This window comes from Lynx rufus, unplaced genomic scaffold (genome assembly GCF_022079265.1).
Source record: "Lynx rufus isolate CCGP_SWC_20201006 ecotype Redwood Valley unplaced genomic scaffold, mLynRuf1.p SCAF_11, whole genome shotgun sequence".
In the NCBI taxonomy this organism is placed as follows: Eukaryota; Metazoa; Chordata; class Mammalia; order Carnivora; family Felidae; genus Lynx; species Lynx rufus.
The window spans coordinates 28,306,098-28,325,527 of NW_025814825.1; the positions used below are offsets into that span (position 1 = coordinate 28,306,098).

The following is a 19,430-nucleotide window of genomic DNA, read 5'->3' on the forward strand; positions in this document are numbered from 1 at the left end:
TACACATTTAAAAATTTTTTAAATAAAATTTTTTTAAAAAGGAAAATAATACTCTTTGTATATGGAGGGCTAAATTCTAAATAAAAAGAATTGCAAAGAAATCTTCAGGTTACTGCAAGTTTGTAGTTGTATAGTGTTATGATTCTGGAAGTATTTTTTGTGGTATTGGAGGATAGATAAAGGGTAAAAACATTTATGTGGAACACAGCTGTCACTTTGGAGGAGGCAAAACAGAAATATGGAGTGAGGAAAGCTTAAGAAGAGGCTTCTGGTATTGAGTTTGTGGCTCAAATATACATTTCCTGAGTCTGTGTGTTGAGAGGACCTAGAAGCAATGATGTCTCCGGAGCCACACGAGCACACACTGTGTCCAGATCTTGCCTTCTAAAAGCTATTTCACATCAAAAAAGAAAAAACAGGGGATCTCTAAGGGGTACATGGGTGATTCCAGGTCTAAGCAGGGACAGTACACGGTGAGCTGGGGATATTGTGTTGTGTCAGCCCAGGAAACGCCCAAGAGCCACCAAGAAGTGACTGGTACTGGACAAACTGAGGACAATTTGAACGTCACAAAGATCTATGATGGTAATGAATTATAATATGTTGAAATCCACAGTAATGATATTCAACAAGTAAGAGAAAGAGAAAAGGGGGAAGGAAAAAGTCCTTTTTTCTAGAAGAATAAGAAGGGATGCCAGCATTAGAAACTCCACATTTTGTAACTCCCAGTGCAATAACTGATTCAAACGTGGGTTGTGAACAAACATAAAATCATCGGGCAAAGAATCAGTGGGGGTCAGGATGTTCACGTGGTCTCAAAGTACCACCCTGCAGATTATCGACTACTTACAAAGAGGAAAATTGGTCTCCCCAACACAGAGGTCTAGCAGTCGCTTCCTTAACCAAGTGATCAGACACAGCATTACCAACAGTGAGAGAACCTGGCGTCATGTGCTTCCTGATGTAAGACAATAAACGATGCACAATGTCACCTCCGTAGTGTTGTTGACAAAATTCTCAATCTTCATCTACTGGGGAAGAAACCGTCAGCCAAATCCAGAAGATAAGACATCATACAAAAGTACTTCAATACTGACAGGGGAAGAAGGCAGAGTTGTCCAACACAAGAAGAGACTAAACAGAGACAAAATCACAATACCATGTATCCTGGTTTGGGAGGCTTGAGCTATAAAAGATATTTCTGAAACAATCAGAGAGATTTGAATTCGGGCTGTGTAATAGGTGAGATTATTGAATTTTTTCAGTCATTTCCTCAGATGTGGTCATCGAATTGTGATTATGCAGGAGACGCCTGGTTATGTATTTAGGGGTAAAATATCTCTGCTAATTTAGGGGTGATATTGCCACTAATTTTTAAGTGAATCAGAAAAAATGTATGTAGACAGAGTAAAGCAAATGGGGGAAATGTCAACTTGTGAATCTAGGTGAAGGATGTGCATGTTTTTATCACACGGTATTTTCAACTTTTTGGTGGATATGAAGAGTTTTCCAAAAGAAGGAAGGTGAGAGCACATCGATGGTGCATGAGATGTGGGCAAGAGGACCCAGGGAATACGAACTACGACCAATCCCACAAACCCAGGCCTCATCCACACTGAGACCTGAAAGCAACAGAGGAAACAGACGCTTCAGCCAAACCAATAGCTTGATGACTCAAAGTTTAGGAGTTTTTTTTTCATCGTGTGGACCAAGGTGGTTAGTTAATGGCTTGATTGGCCTTTCAAGGGAAAAAACTGATAAGTACGAGAAAGTTAACGATCTTGTTTCGAAAATCCTGTTTTCTCAGCTCTGCTTGAGCAAATGTCCCACAGCTTCATTTTAAATCTTGCTGAAGTACCATTATATTGACTTTTTAGGGACAAAAAAAAACACCCTGCTGATTCCTGGTCTCCCAGCCATCCTGGCACAAGCAGTCGTGACTAGTAACTCCCTCCCGTCCTGCAGGGGGGCCACCTCCGGAGAGCCACTGTCTCTCTCTCCCTTTCAGAGCAAGTGACCACTCTTACAACTCACCTTTCGGAGAAACTGAGGTGTGACCCACAAAACAGGAGAACCGGGTGTTCATTAACTCATCCCTACGTGACAAAAAGCACATGCAAAGTTTTGCTCCAGGAGAACGGCTTGCCTGTCCTTAGCTTTTTCTTTCGGGTCTAACTTCTTCCTGACTCAGCCTGACTCCATCTAGTGTCAGTTTTGGAAACTTAAATTGTGCCTCCCTTCTCTTCAAAAATCCCTGTTTGTGGAGGAGCTCTGGTCTGCTACGTGCCAAGAACACTTCCCTGAACTTGGTGCAGGGCTATATCCCCGGGGTGGGGGAGGACTCCCACCCAGCCGCCCGACTCTCCCTTGCTGTTCATGTCTTCCTTTCTTCATCCAGCCACCTGCTTTCCCCCTGCTTCCTTGACATTCCCTTTCCTGGACTTCACTTGTACCATGTTTATTTTTGAATGACTATTACAGTCACCTCTTCAGGATTATGAAAATGGCCTCCTCTAGTTCCGAGGTTTCAAAATAATTCACAACTTCTAAATGCACACAAAACCGCGATGTTCTTCTGACAGGATCATACAGGGGAACAGAAAGCCACAGCGACTGCTGCTTCAACAAGGCTTTTGAAGTGGTTTGTTTGTACTGCACACAGCAGCGTCTTCATACAGGCACACACACACACACACACACACACGTGTCAATCACTCGCTATGAGACATCAGAGCTTCTCCACCCCCTCACCCTCCAATGCACACACACGCATGTACCAGGACCGGAAATTAGGATTTGTGAAATCTGCCATTTTTGTGAATTCCATGATTAAGATATCCCTGAAACAGGGTCTTCAGAAACTTCTGGGAGGTACTGGAGTTTCCAATGCAAGGTACCCTAACTCAAAGTTCCCCTCCATGTGTGTGGGTGGTTTCGATGGCCAAGGTAGCACGCCCGATCCCATGGGTGGGGAGAAGATCTCTAGGACCACTCCGTCATGACATGGGGCCCGAGCTGGCCACAACAGTCTGTAGCCACATATCCAGGGTGTGTCAGCCACCCAGCAGAGGTCCCCGGAAGCCATGCCGTGGGCAGATTCTTCATCATCGCAGACATAGCCCATCTACCCCAAAACTGACTCCTACCTTGTACTCTCCATCACAGAGACCAGCTGGACCCCCAAAGACAATGCACGTTCTATGCCTGGGGTTCATCTAGTCATTTCCTGGTCCCCTCTCCCCCTACTATCAGGAGCTAATCCTTCTCATCCTACTAGACTCAGTCCATGGCCTCCCATACCTGCGTCTGCCCAAAGCCTTGTCCGAAGCCCTGATGAAGGTCTGTCTGCCCTGACTCTACAGTGGGAGAGCCTGAGTCAGCACAGAGCCCAGAGCAGTGGGAGTGCTGCCTCTGGCTGAGCCAGGACAAGGACGTCCTCCTGACAAGGGTCACAGCTGCACCTTCAGTGGAACCTATCACTGTGCCAATCCCCCGAGGGCTGAAAGAAGACAGAGCTGCCCCAATGAGAAGGCCCCTTAGGGTGGGGAGGGACAGGGCAGCGAGAGCCAGCCAACTTGGAATTCTACTTTTCCTGCACGAGAGGTCTCAGGGATTTGGTGGCACTTGGGAGGTGTCTAACATGTGTTCTTTTCTAAAGAGGAATGTGCCAACCTCAGCCAGTGTGGGTCTGGGTGTGTACGAACATGTGTATGTGAGATGGGACACATGGCATGGTCTCCCAGCCCATAAATGCCCCTAATTCTACAATGCATTTCCAAAAGCTCCCTGGGACTGCCCCTCCCCTGCATGAGACCCCCAGATGCAGAGGAGGTGACATTGCCAGCAAGAGAACTGTGTGGCCACCCCACTAAACTGTGTGGCACTAAACGCAGGGTGAACCCCACTAAACACAAGCTCCAGTGTTCTAGAACCACCCAGGTTTACACCTATCACACACAGTCATTAGCAGTGCCTCTTCTCCACCCTCACAAAGTCCTGATTTGGATGATAAGGTAAATGGTCACCGTAATCACACTCAGCTCCCCCAGGGGAGGCCCCTGTAGGGTGGCCAAATGGAGGGGGAGATGATGGGACGGGGAGAGGGAGACAGAGAAACAGTGAGAGTCAGAGGAGGAGAGGGGTTAATGCTTGGAGGTAGAGTTGATGAAACGCACTGTAGGGCCCAGAAACGAGAGCATCTGAAGGAAGGGAGATCCTCCAGGAAGTGAACATCTTGAGAAAGTCCATTTGCAGCTCACCCCCTGGGCGTGACCCTGGTGACAGTGAGCCACGCGTCTGTCTCCTTCACACACAAATCCGCCATTCCTTCCATACTCAAGACACAGCGCCCACTGAGTCCGAGGTCCCAGGGAAGAAGTGGAGGTGACCCCATGCTCCAGATCCCCTCTAAATCCCACCCCCCCCACACTCAGCCCAGACTCTGTCTGCATGCCAGCCCTCACGGAGCACCTCCTCTACTTGGAGCACCCACTCTGTTGCAGGCACTGTGCTAAGTGTTGGGGTTACAGAGATGAAAAGAAAGACCTCACCCTCAAGGACCTTACATCTCGGGGAGAAAACCATCAAAAGAAATATATCACATGATGTCAGTGAATGGAAAGTAATATGAAGAAAAATAAAGCTAGGGAAGGGGAAGACAATAATCAGGGGAAGGGGGTTCTATTTCAAACAGGCCATCTAAAATGAAATGATGGCACTGAAGCAGAGATATGAAGGAAGTGAAGGGCCAAGCGTGCAGCTATCTGGAAGAAAAACATTCCAGATGACAGAAAAGAGCATATGCAAAGGTCCTGAGGCAGGGTTGTCCTCAGAGGACATAGTCTCTATGTGGAAGAGCAGTGTGGCCTATTGCCAGTGGGGAAGCCAGTTAACCTGGAGTAGGCCACATGGGCTTCCCAAGTGGGTCAAGGCAAGGGCTAGGGACCTCTCTCTGAGTGTTGGGGGGATGCACTGAGGGATTCTGTGTGGGAGGTAGGGCAGGTAACTGAGGGTATGCAGAGGCCAGCCCAAGTCCCCTTTGGCTACTGTACCCTGTGCGCCAACCCCCCCCACTCTCATGACTCTTACCCACTGAACCATAGAAAGGAAGAGGAGACTTGGGGTGCATTCTGGCCTCCTTGGAAGCACTTTGGAGTAGAGAGAAGGGCTAGGAGGACAGGCAAGGAAGCACAATGGATAAAACAGGAGGAAAAATGATACCCTCACTTACCACGGTAGTGACCTTACCTTGGGACTCTCTTCTTTAGTGTGACCGAATCTAAACAGAGAAAGAAAAGCATTAGGAAGGAGACACTGTGACCTGTGGTGCAGCTCACTCAGTGCCAGACAAGCAGGAGTGAGTCAGAGCCAGCCTGACTCAGACAGCTCTGAAAGGCTCCCTGGGTTGGGGTCAGTGGGGGTGGTGGTCTTGGGCTGAGTGTTCTTCATCCTCCCCCTTTGGCTCTGTTGGAGTCTGTCCATCCAGGTCTCATCTAGAGCCCCCTTAGTTGGGCACATAAGTAGAACCGAGCCTTCCCTAGGGCCCTCCTACCCTCATCATTCCCCATTATCCCCCTTCACTTGCAACTCCTGGACCCCCTTGCCCTAAAGGGATCCAGCACGTCTCCCATTCTGTGATGGAGAGGGTTTTTCCTCCCCCCGCCTATTCCTAAGGATACAAAAGCAATGGTCAGCAAACTCCTGTGACCAATTAAACCCCTTGTTCAATTGGACATGCTGGCATCTCGGGAAGCCCCCAAAGGCTGTGTCTCCTCTCCCTGGCCCAGACTTCCCCCTCTGCCTCTCTTCGCAGATAGTAATTGCACTTTGCAGAGACACAGTGAGGCTCCTTCCTCCTCGTTCCCGGGAGAACCTCATGGAAAACTGCATCGTCATCTCATGAAGCAGACTGGGAATGATTTTTGCGAGTCCCAACTTGGGAGAAAGGGGATGCGAATCACTGTTGTATTTTGCTGTCAAAACTCACGAACTGTCTGCCCCGTGTCTGTGAGTTTCACTTCCCCGCAGATGCTGTGGGACACCGAGAACCTGCCAGAGTTCATGTAAGCCCAGCTCTGTTTGGATCAAGAGAACCCAGCACAGCTCCAAGCAAGACCAATTTATGGGCAACTCGGCCCACATCAACTGAGCTCACAGCACCACCCAGCCTCATCACCTCCTGGGATCAATTTTATCTGGTCACATTTTTGGATATGAGAATAGACATTTCTGTCTGAAGCCAACTCAGCCCCCTTCCCCTTCCACCTTTTTCCAAGAAATCTGATTCTTAGGAATGGAAAAGTACAGAGAGAGAAAAAGAAGAGGGGAGAAAGAGAGATCAACAGAGACACAGAGAGCTCACTGCGTTTCTTTTCTACCCAGGTTTTCAGTCTTTCTCCAACCAAGTTTCCGAGCTCCCCGGTGCCTCAGGCTGCCCTCACCATCCTGGGCTGGGCTGAGCTGGGCTGGGCAGAGGTCACTGCTCCCTTACCGTTGAAGCCCAGGTTTGAGTTTCTCAGGTCCGAGGAGTCATTATCAAACAAGTGCTTCTTGATCATGCAGATCTTCAGGGCCAAGAAGCCAGCCGATATGGCAACGCCCACAGCCGTCCCGATGATGGCGTACTTGATATCTGTAGGGCAGGGAGGAATTGAACAACGGGCATCAACCAGTCACCATCCTGCAGAGGTCTTCTGCAGCTCCCTTCACATTCTGGGTGAAGTCCAAAGACATGTGCAGGACCCTAAAATTCCACATTCCGATCCGCTGAAGCCCAGGGGCACACTCGTTCCCTGCCCCTCGCCCACACCCTATCCCCTCCTCCTAGAACTCCATCCTGCTCTCTTCAGCTGAGGGAATCATTCCCCAGCGGCAGATGGTTCACTTCTCTGGCCTCCCGTATTCCTTCCTCACTTATCTTTTCACTGATTCATTTATCACATACCTGTTCATTGCCTGCTCTGTGGTGAGCAGGAAGGCAAAGGAAGAGAAAAGATCAGACTCCATCTTGAGGGGAGTCAGCTGGGGCAGTTGGGAGCTCACCCTAATGCCAGGTAACAGGGGTGGGCTGGGCTGGCGTGGGAGCCGGGAGCCTTCCCGGAGGAGGCAGACTGTACCGTGCCTGCTGAGGCAAGCCCCTGAGGTGGAAAGGAGCTGGGACCAACCATGCAGGTGTGGGGCGGGGCAGGGAAGCATGGCAGAATGCAGGGCCCTGTAGGTGCTGGAGCTGCTCAGCTTACAGAGAACAGACAAGGGCGACACTGGTGACTCATACCCCTCTGAGGACAGGCTCTCCAGCAGGCCCATGCCCCTGGGGTAAACTGTGTTAGCTCCTCAGGCAGGTCTGGAGGTGAGTGCAGCCCCTGTTCCGGGATGACAGGCAGGAAACCAGCCATACACACCCCCTGCACGCCCCACCCGCCCAGGCCTTCTGGAGTGTCCCCCTCTTGCCCCCTCAGCCCTGCACGCAGAGGAAGCAGGACAGCCACCTACCAATTTCGGCCCCAGCAGACTTGCCGGTTGCTAACACTCCAACATCTGTAAAGAAAGAAAACCCAGACTCTGGTTAGAACCAAACCGCTGGCTGTGATCAGGCCAGCGGTGGAGGGCCGAGCCCCTGTCCCCAGCCACTCCCTCCCCCACATCCGGGAAGGCCCTCCGGCTTGGCCCCCAGCCTCAGGAACACAGAGGCGGGCTGCTGGTTGCCACGGGGTGTCCTGGAACCTTGCAGGGATGTTAGAGCCCTCCCCCGAACCCACACGGGGAGCGGGGTTCCCTCGAGTGGCCCTCTGGGTTCAGCCAGCTCTCTAATATGGTCTCCAAGACCCAAGCTCTGACCCTTGCTGCCGCTTTAGCTTCTTCTGTCATTCCCACAAACCCTCTCACCCCAGCCATACTGCACTGCGTCCAGTCCCCACCCAGGCCACAGGCTCTGCTGTCCCCGGGCCACCCCCTCTGCCTGGCTCCATCTTCTCGCTTCTCCTCCTTCTCCTCACCTCGGTTCCATGTTACTTCCTCCCGAGCCCCCACGCCTGGCTCAGCTGCCCCACAACCTGCTCCCCCTCCTGTGAAGCCTTCATACCCGACCACAGCATTTATTTAACAATGTTACAGAGTGCTGCCGGGCTCCAGGCACCCTGCGGCCTGAGAGCCTCTCAGCTATTAAACCACGGACTGCATCTTCTGGCCAGTCTCCCCACTGTGCTCTCCATGCCCTGTGGGGGGTTCTGGCCCCCAGTATTTGACCCAGCGTCGGGTACGAAGGACGTATTAACAGACGTTCTGCGAATGGGTGAATAACGGTGACAGAGCACGCGGCAGGGGTGCCTCACTCTTCGAGCCAGGAGGACTCCTGCCATCAGGAGACATGGCTTCCAGATGGGGGCCGTTGTCCCTGCAGACGGGCCCAGAAGATCTAAGGCAGAGTGGTAGGCCTTGCAGAGGAAGGCGTACATTAATTGGCCACTTACTTTGAGGCAATACTGGGTGAGGCACTTGCATTAACACATTTAATACTCGGAGCAACAACTGTGGGAGATAGGAGCTGTTCTCACCTGCCTTTGATGAATGAGGAACCAAAGGCATTGAAGACTTGACAATGGGCCCAAAGGTCAAGAGAAGTGGAACGCAGGGTCTGAGCCACGCGACTTGCACTGAGAGGCCCCGGACGTCCTGCAAGGTCGAATCCCAGGGAGCTAAAAGAATGACCCCACACCCATTAAGGCCAAGGACTGGAGGGGTTTCGGGGTTGGGGGTGATGAGATCCAAGCCTGGTTCTAGGTACAAGCTTCCAGGCAAAGGTAGAGAAACCGGAAGTACCACACCTGTGGGGTTTGGGGCTGGATCTTCCCCAGTTAAGCTCCAAGACAAATCCACCTCCCAACCCCCACCTCTGGGAGGCTGAAAGATGGCAGAGGCACTTGCTCAGTAAAGACATTCCCCACAGGACCACATCTGCTGACTACAGTCAGTGCTGCCTGGGGTGATGTGTTGGGTTGACCTCTTGCTCTGTGTGTGTTTGGAGGGGAAAGGATCATCGTAACGGAGGTTAGGATTTTTCCGCTGGCCTCACTTAGCAGATGGATAAAGCTGGGAAGTTGTGAAGCAAAGGTACACAGCCTTGCTCTAACCACAGGTTGTCTTGGAAATTCAACGACTTCTGCCTTTCTTCTGAAATGCGTGCCCCTACGTGAGGCCCATCCACGCACACACATCACAGACACCCCCACGTACGATATGACCTTGGTCTCGTCCGTTCTCTGAAACTCTTACTGAGCTTCATTGTTTCTTTACATTCCTTACATTAATCCTGCCATTCCAGCTAGGTTGAAAACTATTCCAGGGATGGGACAAAATCTTATATTTTGCACATGGCTGTGTTGGGCTGTTTTGAGGGGCCGGGCTAGGAGCTGACTTCCAGATTGATGCCCAAACTTCAGAGCTGCATATGCTGTGTGCTCACCTTGGCTCCCTTCCTGACATCGGTCTGGCCCCCCTCTGCCATAAATGGACAGGAGGCAGGGGACAGGGCAGGGCAGGGCAGGGCATCAGCAAGCGAGGCCAGCCCACAAAGGGGACAGTCTCTCCCCTACCCCCTTGACACATGAACGTCTTTCTTGGCTCCTCCCCTGGTGACCATCCCTCTCCACGTGGAGCATGCAGCGTAAAAACTTTACATAGCCCGAGATGAAACTTGAATAGAGAAGGAAGAAAGAACACAGAGTGAGATGGAAAAAGTCAGAGAGCCAGAGAGAAAGAAACACAGAGACATGGTCACGCATAAGCACCCGGAGCCTATGCCACAGGAGCTCAGACCTCTGGCAGCAGGGTTGAGAAGGAAAAAGGTGAAAGAACATTTAATGTCACAGAAGGCCAGGTGCTGCCCTGGCTCTCCGGGCTTCAGGCTCTTCTACCACGTCCAAGGTCAGGGACTGAGGTCAGGGACTGAGAGAATGCCTTCCATGGGGCCACTGCTTTTCCACCTGCAGGCACAGGAACCCGGGCGGTGGACACATCCGGTCCCAGGAATTCCTGCTAGCCAGCCAGATGGCCACTCGGCGGCAGCCTTTCCCCTCCTTGGGGAGGGAACTCCCTCCCTGCAGCCTTCCACCCGCTCTCTAACAAGCCCCTGGGTGAGGATCTGTCATAAACACACTAGCCCAGCTGACCCCACCACTCGCCTCCTGCCAGGGTCTTGAGCTAGAGGAGTCCCTCCTGGGCCATAGACCCCCGGTGAGCCCCCAGTGCTAATTTCCCCTGACTCTGCAAAGCAGCTGGAGGATGGATGGGCCTAGCAGCACAGCCAGAGGCTTCCAGCGTGCCCCTGCGTTGAGACCTGTGCGAGCCCCAGGAGGAAGCTGCCGGGCACATTCTCTGCTGGAATTCTCTGGGTTCTCTTGCAAGCAGGAAGAGGAAGGTTAGCATCCAGAGGACCGACTCTCCAACCCAGGGGAGAGTCCAAGGGGACTGAGCAGGGGCTGGCCGTACCAAGGCCAGTCTCCCTGGGGGCACACAGGGGCTGTGTTGACCGGTTTGCCAGGCGGTAGTGGGCACAGTGCTGGTCACATCTGAATTGACTGCCAGCACTCCCGGGACTGCCCACACTGAAGCAGGCGCAGGGGTCAGGAGCAGAGGTCCCGGAGCCCAGCCCTTGCTGCCACCTAGCACAGAGAGCAGGGGGCTGCCTCTAGATGGGTCTCCACCCTCACAGTCTTCCTGTGTGCCCAGGTGCTCTTGCCAAGACACACACGTGAGGCTACACTTGTCCAGGTCCCTGCTTCCTCCGCCTGCCCCATTTGAACATGCCTCTGGAGGACGATATCCCTCCCCGCCGAAATAGCCAGCCTCCAGCCCTCTTCTCTGCATCTCCTCCCACCTCAGTCATGCAGAGCACGGTCTGCTTCTGCAAGTGGTTTCCAAACGGGAAGGAAATGGTCCTGAGACCTTGAGGCTCCCTGGGTCCCCTCCCCTGGGATGTGAGAGGGGAGCCTTCAGGGGAAGGCAGCAAGAGGGCTGCTCTCTGAGAGTGAGCTAAGGGTACAGCAGGGCTCTGCCCCATTCAGTTGGAATCTGACCCACTGAGAGCCCGTCCCTGACGTCTAGACCTCCTGCGCTGTCCATGTCACCTGTTGGGCCCGCCCTCAGTGGGGGCTGGCACTCTTCACCACCCTTATTTGGGCAGGATCAGGCTATGTGGTTCCCGTTGTGGGGTAGTGGGTGTGCGAGAACTCAGATGTTGTTCTATAAGTAACTGAACTAAAAATAGACAGAAGCTGCCCTCAGTGTTTGTCAATGGATGCCTGGTCATTTTCATCCTGGAACTTAAATATTGCAGAATGGCTCCTAACTTTAGATCTCATCCTAACATCCCCAGCCAGGGAAGGGGTTTCAAATGTCGAGACAGGCATCCATCATCTCCTAACACAGTCTACACATAGGCATGAAGTGCCTGCAGTGTGCTCTGGGTAGGGCATCCAAGAGCAACCCCAGACACTTGTGCCCCATAAAGGAGCTCACAGAGTGACAAGGGAGACAAAAAGAAAAATCGGAGGGTCAAAGGCGATGTCCAGCACTTCCTGCAAACCTCCGTCTCCACTACCTGGAAGTCTAAATGGAGGTGTGCAGAATGGACACCTGCTGTGTCGCCTGCACACCCCCGCTCCGACCCCTCAGCTGCTGGCAGTACCTTGGCATTCCTTTGGGAACCACCTCCACGTGATTCGCCCAGGGCTGGCCCCAGGATGGATGCATGAACCCTACCTGATTAATTAGCATATTCCATCTTCCTGTCAGCAGTGATTGGTTGAGGGGTGGAGCAGGTGAACCAATTCAGGCCAGTAAGACTCAACTCTGGGGCTTGGAGGGAAATATGGAGAAACGGGAGTACCTTCTGGAATTGGTAACTGTGGGGCTGAGGGGGGGCCCACTGGATGGAGAGAATCTGCTAGGATTGAAGCCCCCACAGAAGAGGGTCAAGCTGAGACCAAGTCTTAAAGACACCTTTTGAGGGCCTGAATCCAACTGTGCCTGAAACACCTGTTCTTGACTTTTCAGTCACCTCAGTAAGGAAACACTTTCTTTATCTTAATCTAATCCAAGCTAAGTAACTGTCACCTGCCATCAGAAGACTCCTGATGACTGGGGTGGCAGGTCCTTCATAGAGCATCATTGGAAATCAGGTTGGCAAGGCAGGGAGGCGAGTAGAGGAGGCTGGCGGTGAACAAGTTGCTCACACCCCAGCCTCTAATAAACCCAACCAGGATCAGCAAGCAAAGCAGCCACTGCACATGCTGCTGTCTTTGATGCAACAGCTTCCTTGTTCCCACGGAATGCTCTTACTTATCCTTCAAGACTTAGCACAGGGGCGCCTGGGTGGTTCAGCCGGCTGAGCGTCCGACTTTGGCTCAGGTCATCACCTCACAGTTTGTGGGTTCAAGCCCCATGTCAGGCTTTGCACCGACGGTGTGGAGCCTGGAGCCTGCTTGGGATTCTCTCTCTTTCTCCCTCTCTCTCTGCCCCTCTCCCACTCACTCGCACGTGTGTTCTCTCTCTCTCTCTCTGTCTCTAAAATAAATAAACATTAAAAAAAAAGATGTAGCACAAAACCACCTCTTCAGGAAGTCCCCATTCTCTTCATTTGTTCAGGATCACCTCTGCCACCTTGTCACACCTCTGCACCTGCTCCACTCACACTGCCCAGCAGGTTGTTCTGTGGCAACAAAGGACCCCCTTCAGGATGATATGTGAGATTCCTCAGAACTCAGATTCTCTTCCCGTGAGATGCAGAGAAGATGGAAGGAGAGAACTCTGAGCTCTCTGGGAAGTGACCCTCAAAACCACTGAACATGAAACCAGAAGTGGCTTCAAGTGATAAGACTGAGTATCTGGGACTAAGTGATAATGACGGCTCAGAGGGAAGAAACGCTCAGCCAAGGAGAAACAAGTGACTTTTGCTCCTGCAACCCTGAGACGGGAAACACTCATGGAACAGACACGAAACACACAAATCGTATGTGGAACACACATGAAACACACATGGCTACTGTTGCTGTGGATGCCTCTGTCTTTCCTGCCCGAGAGCCCAGACCAAGTAAAGTGCAGCCAGGATTCCACTGGGAGAAAGGGTCAGAACGGGAATTGGAAGTGCAAATGGAAAGGGAAGAGTCCAAATATTTTTCACACACAGTTTGAACCTGGGCCTCCCTTTTCTCATCCAAAAATGGGGACATAAGACCCGAATGTGTAGAAAGGACTCAGTGAGACAGCGTCTTTCTTTCTGCCCGTTTGTCCTGAGCCTCCCTGAAATGTAAGCTGATCTCAGGGGGCCTGCAGAACACAAGGTGTGTTTCTCTAGCTGAGCTGGTTCGGTGCTTGTGGGTGTTTGGTACCCCTTCCTTTCCACAGAGCTCGTGGATGGGTGCACTTTTCAGAAAGACCAGGCAGGTGGTCCTGGCCGTTTCACTCCTCCAGGGGGCTGTTTGATGCTACGAATTAAGCACATGAGGTCTGAATGTGGGAGGAAGGCTTCTGTCCTCTCCCAAACGGGAACACCGGAGAAGCTCTGAGTTAGCCTGGGTGTGGAGCGCTCCAGCTACAGGCGGCGGCTGGGTGTGTGCTGAGGTCTAGAGCCTTCCTCTGACACAGCTCTGGATTTGCAGAAACCTTAGGCTCCCTGTTCACAAGCTCAGGAACCACCGGAAACTGCTCTTCCTCAATACCCTTTCCCCATCTTGTTAGACTGACTGCAGCTACCAGCTCCAAGTAATCAGGACTCGGCCGCTCCTCTCCCAGGGCTGAGGCGTTCCTCCTTTCCCATGAAAGCTCCCAGACCCGGGGCAGAGCCCACACCTGCCAGAGCCTGCAGGTTCCAGAGATAGAAAGTAAAAGGAAAGCTGAGGAGAGAGGACAGCTGAGCAAAGACAGCTCCAAGGGGGGGCCTCTGACCCCGACCAGAGGGCACAGGAGTCAGACCACCAGCTCGGCAAACCCAGCTCAGCACTGAGGCTGCAGCCTGCGCCCTGGCGCCTGCAGAGTGGGGAATTCCTCGCATGGGGTCCCAGGAACACAAGGAAGCAAGCAGCCACAACCATCCAGGCAGATCACAGAGGCGTGGGGGGGGGGATAAAGGGGGGGAGTACCCCAGCCCAGGGGAGTCCGAGAAGGCCCTTGGAGCACACATTATTTAAATTAAAAACGAAAGGACAAGTAGGACCTAGTGAAGACAGGGGCTGGGGGTGGGGGCGGCCATGTAGTGGAACCAGGCAAGGGGAAGGTGTCCACGCAGAGGAAAAGGCACCAGCAAAGGCCAAAAGGCCGGAGGGGGAGCCAGGGCTTGGGAATGGAGAAGGCAGCTCAGCGAGTCAGAGCAGCAAGGGGGTAAACTGAGGCTCTCGGGGTTCTCCAGAGGATGAGAAAGGGACAGGACAAAGCCACAATGAGCAGGAACTAGAGTCTGGAGGCCAACAGGAAGAAAGAGGGGCTGACCCGAGGCTACAAAACACAAGGGAAAATACCTCCAGCTTCTAGAAATAGCATCCTAATTAAGAGGAAAACAATACTGGTGGGTGACCAGACAGTATCGAAACTTGTGCCTACTTTGTTTTTCCTGAGCAATCTTTGCTAATTAATTCTTAAAGATTCACACACGGGGATTAAAACACTCAGCTAAAGAAGCCAAACTGATCAATACCTTTCCAGGCTAATGGAGGGACTGGAGGCCGGGAGCCGGCCTCGGCCCAAGGTAGAACCAAGGACAAGGGCACGCCAAGAATGAGAAGCACTCCCAAAGGGCAAGCCCCCCAGGGTGTCCCAAGTCCATGCTGGCCAGCAGGTGGTGACATCAAACGCTATCACACCAGGCAGGGTTGCTGCTGAAACATTGAAGGAGCCAGAAGTGCTGGAAGCCAGGAGGAGCTTCAGGCTGCCCTGGTGGGGTGGGTGGTGTTGTCCGGGGAAGGCGGGCCCAGTGGGCCCACTGTGGGAACACCCGGCTAACCCTACACATGCTGGTTGAGGGGGTTGGTCCATCTTTGAATGTCTCTGTGGGAGCACGAAAGCGTCATATGACTGAATGCATGGTGGGTGGAAAGGAATGATACTTGGAACCAGAAAATCGGAGTTTCCATTCTGCTACTGCTCAGCCAGTGGCCTTGGGCCAGGCGTGACTTGACTCCCAGCTCGGTGGCCCCTCTGCAACAGGGCTGACCACAGGAAGCCTGCCGAACGACACAGATGGCGTTGCAGGGATCCCCTGAAGGTGTGTGGGCACCAACCGAGGTGCAGGAGGGAACCTTCCTGCACAGGCCCTCAGCCACCCACTTGAGATGGGGTTCTCGACTTTCCTAGAGGCTGTGGAAGATGGGGGGGGGGCAGAGCGTACCAGAAAGCAGCTCTAGGCAGAAACTCAGGTCAGAAAGGAGACTGTCGTCCCCATCAACGTTATCAGAAGTGGCAGAGCCGAGCAGAAGCCTCCAGAAGGCTGTATGATTCCAGGTGGGGGACCGCCCACCCACTCAACCTTGGGGCTTCAGACCAGAGAAGGCCCGTTTGCAAGAGTGCCTTTTCAGAGAGCGCGGGGAGGCTGGAAGCAGTGCAGAATAACTAATTAATGATGGTAAAGTATTGTGGACGGGGAAAACGCTGCATAACCGCTAAGTGGTGGGGTTATTATTATTCATGCAATATTCATACTGTGCTCTTCAGCCTCTGAGAAGCTCCGCTCTGCAGTCCTCAGGGACCCGGCGGAGGGAAGCGTGTGCCCAGGGGGCGGGGTGTGGGACGACAGCTGGCCTGGTCCACGGGGAAAGGGCCATGACACTGCAGCAGAAACAGCAACACCCAAGCAACACAGGAGCCACAGGAGCTTAGCAATATACCACACCACCTGCCTCCATCCACCAGGACAGAGGTTCTCTGAGCCCTATTGTGGGCCAGGGTCTGTGCTGGGCATTTGTTTTTCAAGAAAACTCCTTAAAATTTGCAGGGCCGAGGGCATGCCACAAGTCTAAATAATTAAGAGTTCAAGATCCAGCCACGCATGGCCCAGCCCACGTGCTCCTGAGGGTCCTGCTGTCCACTCCCCATGGGTTACCTTTCCCAGGGGAAAGTGCTTCCCTGCTGAGGGCCTGAAGGCTAGCTGGTCTTCTGGGCAGAACAGAAGGATGTGGGGCCCGGCCTGGGTCTCCTGCAATGCCAGGACCCTGCAGGACTCATGACAGGGCCTGGCCCAGTCAGCCTTCCCAGCGGCCTCCTCCCCAACACCTTGCTTTCCTTCCTGGACTTCTGGCCAGCGCTGAGGCATGCCTCCCAAACTAGCTTGCCAAGTGGAGGAAGGAAGTGAGATTTCTTGGTTATCCGCCAAGGAGTGCCTGTTGGTCACTGAAATAAAAGCAGCCCCTCCCTTGCCGTCTAGTTTCCAGGCCCCCACAAGGCTAGGTTTCCTCTCTGGACACACCACCCCCCCTTTGGGCCGCCTGGTGCACACACAAGTCCCCCTCCCATATGAATGTGTGCTGACCCAGTTCCTGAACTTTGAAAACACTTTATAACACCAAAAAGAAAAAAAAAAAGGCTTTGTATCTGAATATATGTGTGATATGGGGGCCCTTTACAGCCGGAGTGGGGACAGGGACCTCTCTCCTGGGGTCCATGGCCCTCATTTCTCCAGGAAGCCCCAGCAGGTCAGGGCCATCTCAGGGTCACATGACTGAATAGGAGAGCCTTAGGGTTTGAGTCTGGGTCAGCCTGGCTCCAGGAAAGGGACTCACACCAGCACACAGGCTGGACAGTTTCTCAACATGTCATGTGTGGCTCAATGAGTAGGGCTCATCCGCGGTGTGGGGGGGATCTCTGTTCTCTGAGTATCTCCAGAGACTTCTCTGGGTCAGCTCCCACCAACACTGTCTTCTGTGAGGCTCGTCACGGGCCAGCCACAAGCCATGACGGATGCCAACACCTCAGGTCACATGCCGCTTCCAATGGGGAAGTGGGTATGAGGCGTGCAATGTGGCCTACAAGCCGGCAGACCCTGCTGGTGTGGCCCTAGACAAATCCAGCCTGTCTTCTCTCTCCCAGGAGGGTTGCCTACAGCCGACCCACCCGCCGCACCGCAGCCGGCAGGCTCTTCCTCCAGCTGCAGCAAATGCCCTGCGAGATAAGCCTCACCTTCCTCCCCGTGGCTCACCAAGCCCTCCTCCACTAGCCTGTGCTCACTGCTCAGCCTCACCCAGTATTCCCCTCCAGGCCAAGCTGCCCTCCCCCTCCTGCCTCAGCAAGGGCTTCCCTCTCTTCTCAGAGCTCCATCCTTCCTGTCCCAACCAGATTGGTTCCCGCACCCCGTTCCTGCACCCAGTTCCTGCAGACTGGCTCCTGGAAGCTGAAGTTTCGCTTCATGCACCAATCAACTCACCAACAAGTGCTGGTGCGGGGCGTGTGCTGGGCGGTGGCCTGGAGAGACCAGATCCTTGCCCCCAAAGAAGTCAGAGCACCGCGGGGGAACGAGATCCCAAACAGGCACACAGGAAGGCAGATATGCGATTAGGATTGTGAGGAGATCTGTGAGGGAGCATCTCCAGGGCTCTAGGAGCAGCAGCACGAATCCCACACAGAGCAGGTGACTCATGAGGAGGCTTCAAGAACGGAACTTGACAGATATCCCAGGGGGCTGGGGCGCAAAAGCATGGGGTGATGCACGTGATGGGGCTGAGGAGGGCCTGTGGACACAGTAAACGCTTGGGCCTGTCCTGGCAGCAGCAGGAATCTGTTAAAGGATTTTAGCCAGGCAGGCACGTACACGATCAACTCTCACTCAGTAAGTCTCCTCCTCCAGGAAGACCTCCCAACACCCCAGTTCGGAACAGAGGTTTCTTCTCTGGTTTCCTCCGTGTTTCCTTCATCTCAGCACTTAACATACCACATTGCGACTGTCCTTCCTATAGACTGTCAGTTCCTTCAGACAGGGGCCTGACGTTGTATTGCAGCAGAGCCTGACAGAGATCAATATTTGCTTAATGAAAGAGAAAGCCCCAGTGTCCATGTGTCCCAGGACAGCACGGTGGCCCAGAAGCCCAGCTCCACACCTTTCACCTCTTCCCCTGGACAGCAGCTCATTGACAACACGGCCCAAAGGTTTGCCTAGGTTTCTGAGGGGGTACAGCCAGATTCCAGGCAGAAATTCCCCAGCTGCTCATCCGTTTTGTTCAGATGAGCAGGAGAGAGAAAGCCAGTTCATCTTACTGAGAACCATTAGCCCCTTATTTAATGGAATCAAATTTAATAAAAGGAGCAGTTCAAGCAATTCTGGAGGATAAATGAGGGTCTGGATGTGACAGAGATGCTTACGGTGACTTTAAGGAGGAAGCACAAGTGGTTTAATTTGGAAGTGAGTGAAAAAGTCTGCTGATCTGTGTGCCAGCCGGGCCAGCTTCCGTCCAGGGTGCAAGGACCACGGGCAATTCCCAGCAGGCACTGTGCTGAGGTCACCCCAACCGCCCTTACCCCATGAGGCATGTTTCTCCCCTCAGGATCCCCTAGATCAGTGCCGTATGTTTGAGAGATGTTAAGTATCTCAGGCCCCTCCCCAAAGAGCTTCCTCCAAATCACCCATCTGCCAGGCCTCTTAAAAACTCATTTCAGGCCCCCATCTCTGGAATGCAAACTAGAATAGGCTCACTTTTCCCTATTCCTCTCATTAAGTATAGCTTAAAGCCTAGATGTTACACGAAAACAAACATAAGAAAATCCTAAAAGGTGTAGAGAAGAAGGCAAAGTGGCTGAGGACCTTGGGAGCCCCGCTGGACACAGCATGTGGCCTGAGGTCACAGTGTGGCTGCCACAGCTCCTAAAAATATGAGTCAATAAAACAGACTTTCGCTCTCCTCTAAGATTTCTAAATTATGTGTGACAGTTCAGGCTAAAAAATAACACGTCTATTGTAGTTCTCAGTGTCTGTAGAGGAAATATTGAAGAAAGGGACAGAGACACAATTGCCTCTTTTCACTTGAACTGTGAAAATGTTGACAACAATAGATGGTGATACGTTATGTATACATAATGTAATACCTACAGCAACCACTAAAAAGGCTATGAAAAGCAATATGTTCAAAAACACTACAGACAAATCAAATAGAATTCTAAAAGATGTTCCAGTAACATACAGGAAGGTAGGGAAAAGAGAAATGAAACAAAGAGAACAAGGAGAAATCGCAATATAAAGTGGCAGACTGAAGGCTGTAACATAACAATGTAAATTGTAAACGTGGACCAGTTAAAAACATAAAGTCTAAATAAAAAATGATTGAGCCACATTCTGTCTACAAGAAACTCACCCCAAACATGATATAGATAGGTTGAAAGTAAAAGAATGGCAGAAGAAATGCAGGCATTAGCAAAAAGAAAAGAGGCATCAGTTATATTAATATCAGATAAATTTCAGA

The 19,430-nt window shown here is 52.4% G+C and overlaps 1 protein-coding gene across 3 annotated transcripts in view; it reads right to left on the bottom strand.

Moving 5' to 3' along the window:
• The window catches only part of TMEM273 (transmembrane protein 273), a 34,778-nt gene that overhangs the window by 4,228 nt on the left and 11,120 nt on the right, over nt 1–19,430 (bottom strand). The window contains exons 2-6 of one of the 3 annotated variants that reach the window (XM_047073095.1): nt 8,553–8,693; nt 7,492–7,536; nt 6,491–6,631; nt 5,248–5,278; nt 851–958 (exon numbers count right to left, since the gene is read on the bottom strand). In XM_047073095.1, coding sequence (XP_046929051.1) covers nt 851–958; nt 5,248–5,278; nt 6,491–6,631; nt 7,492–7,536; nt 8,553–8,693 — 466 coding nt within the window. The remainder of the gene's footprint in view (nt 1–850; nt 959–5,247; nt 5,279–6,490; nt 6,632–7,491; nt 7,537–8,552; nt 8,694–19,430) is intronic. The other 2 variants (XM_047073097.1, XM_047073096.1) reach the window with 2 other exon arrangements.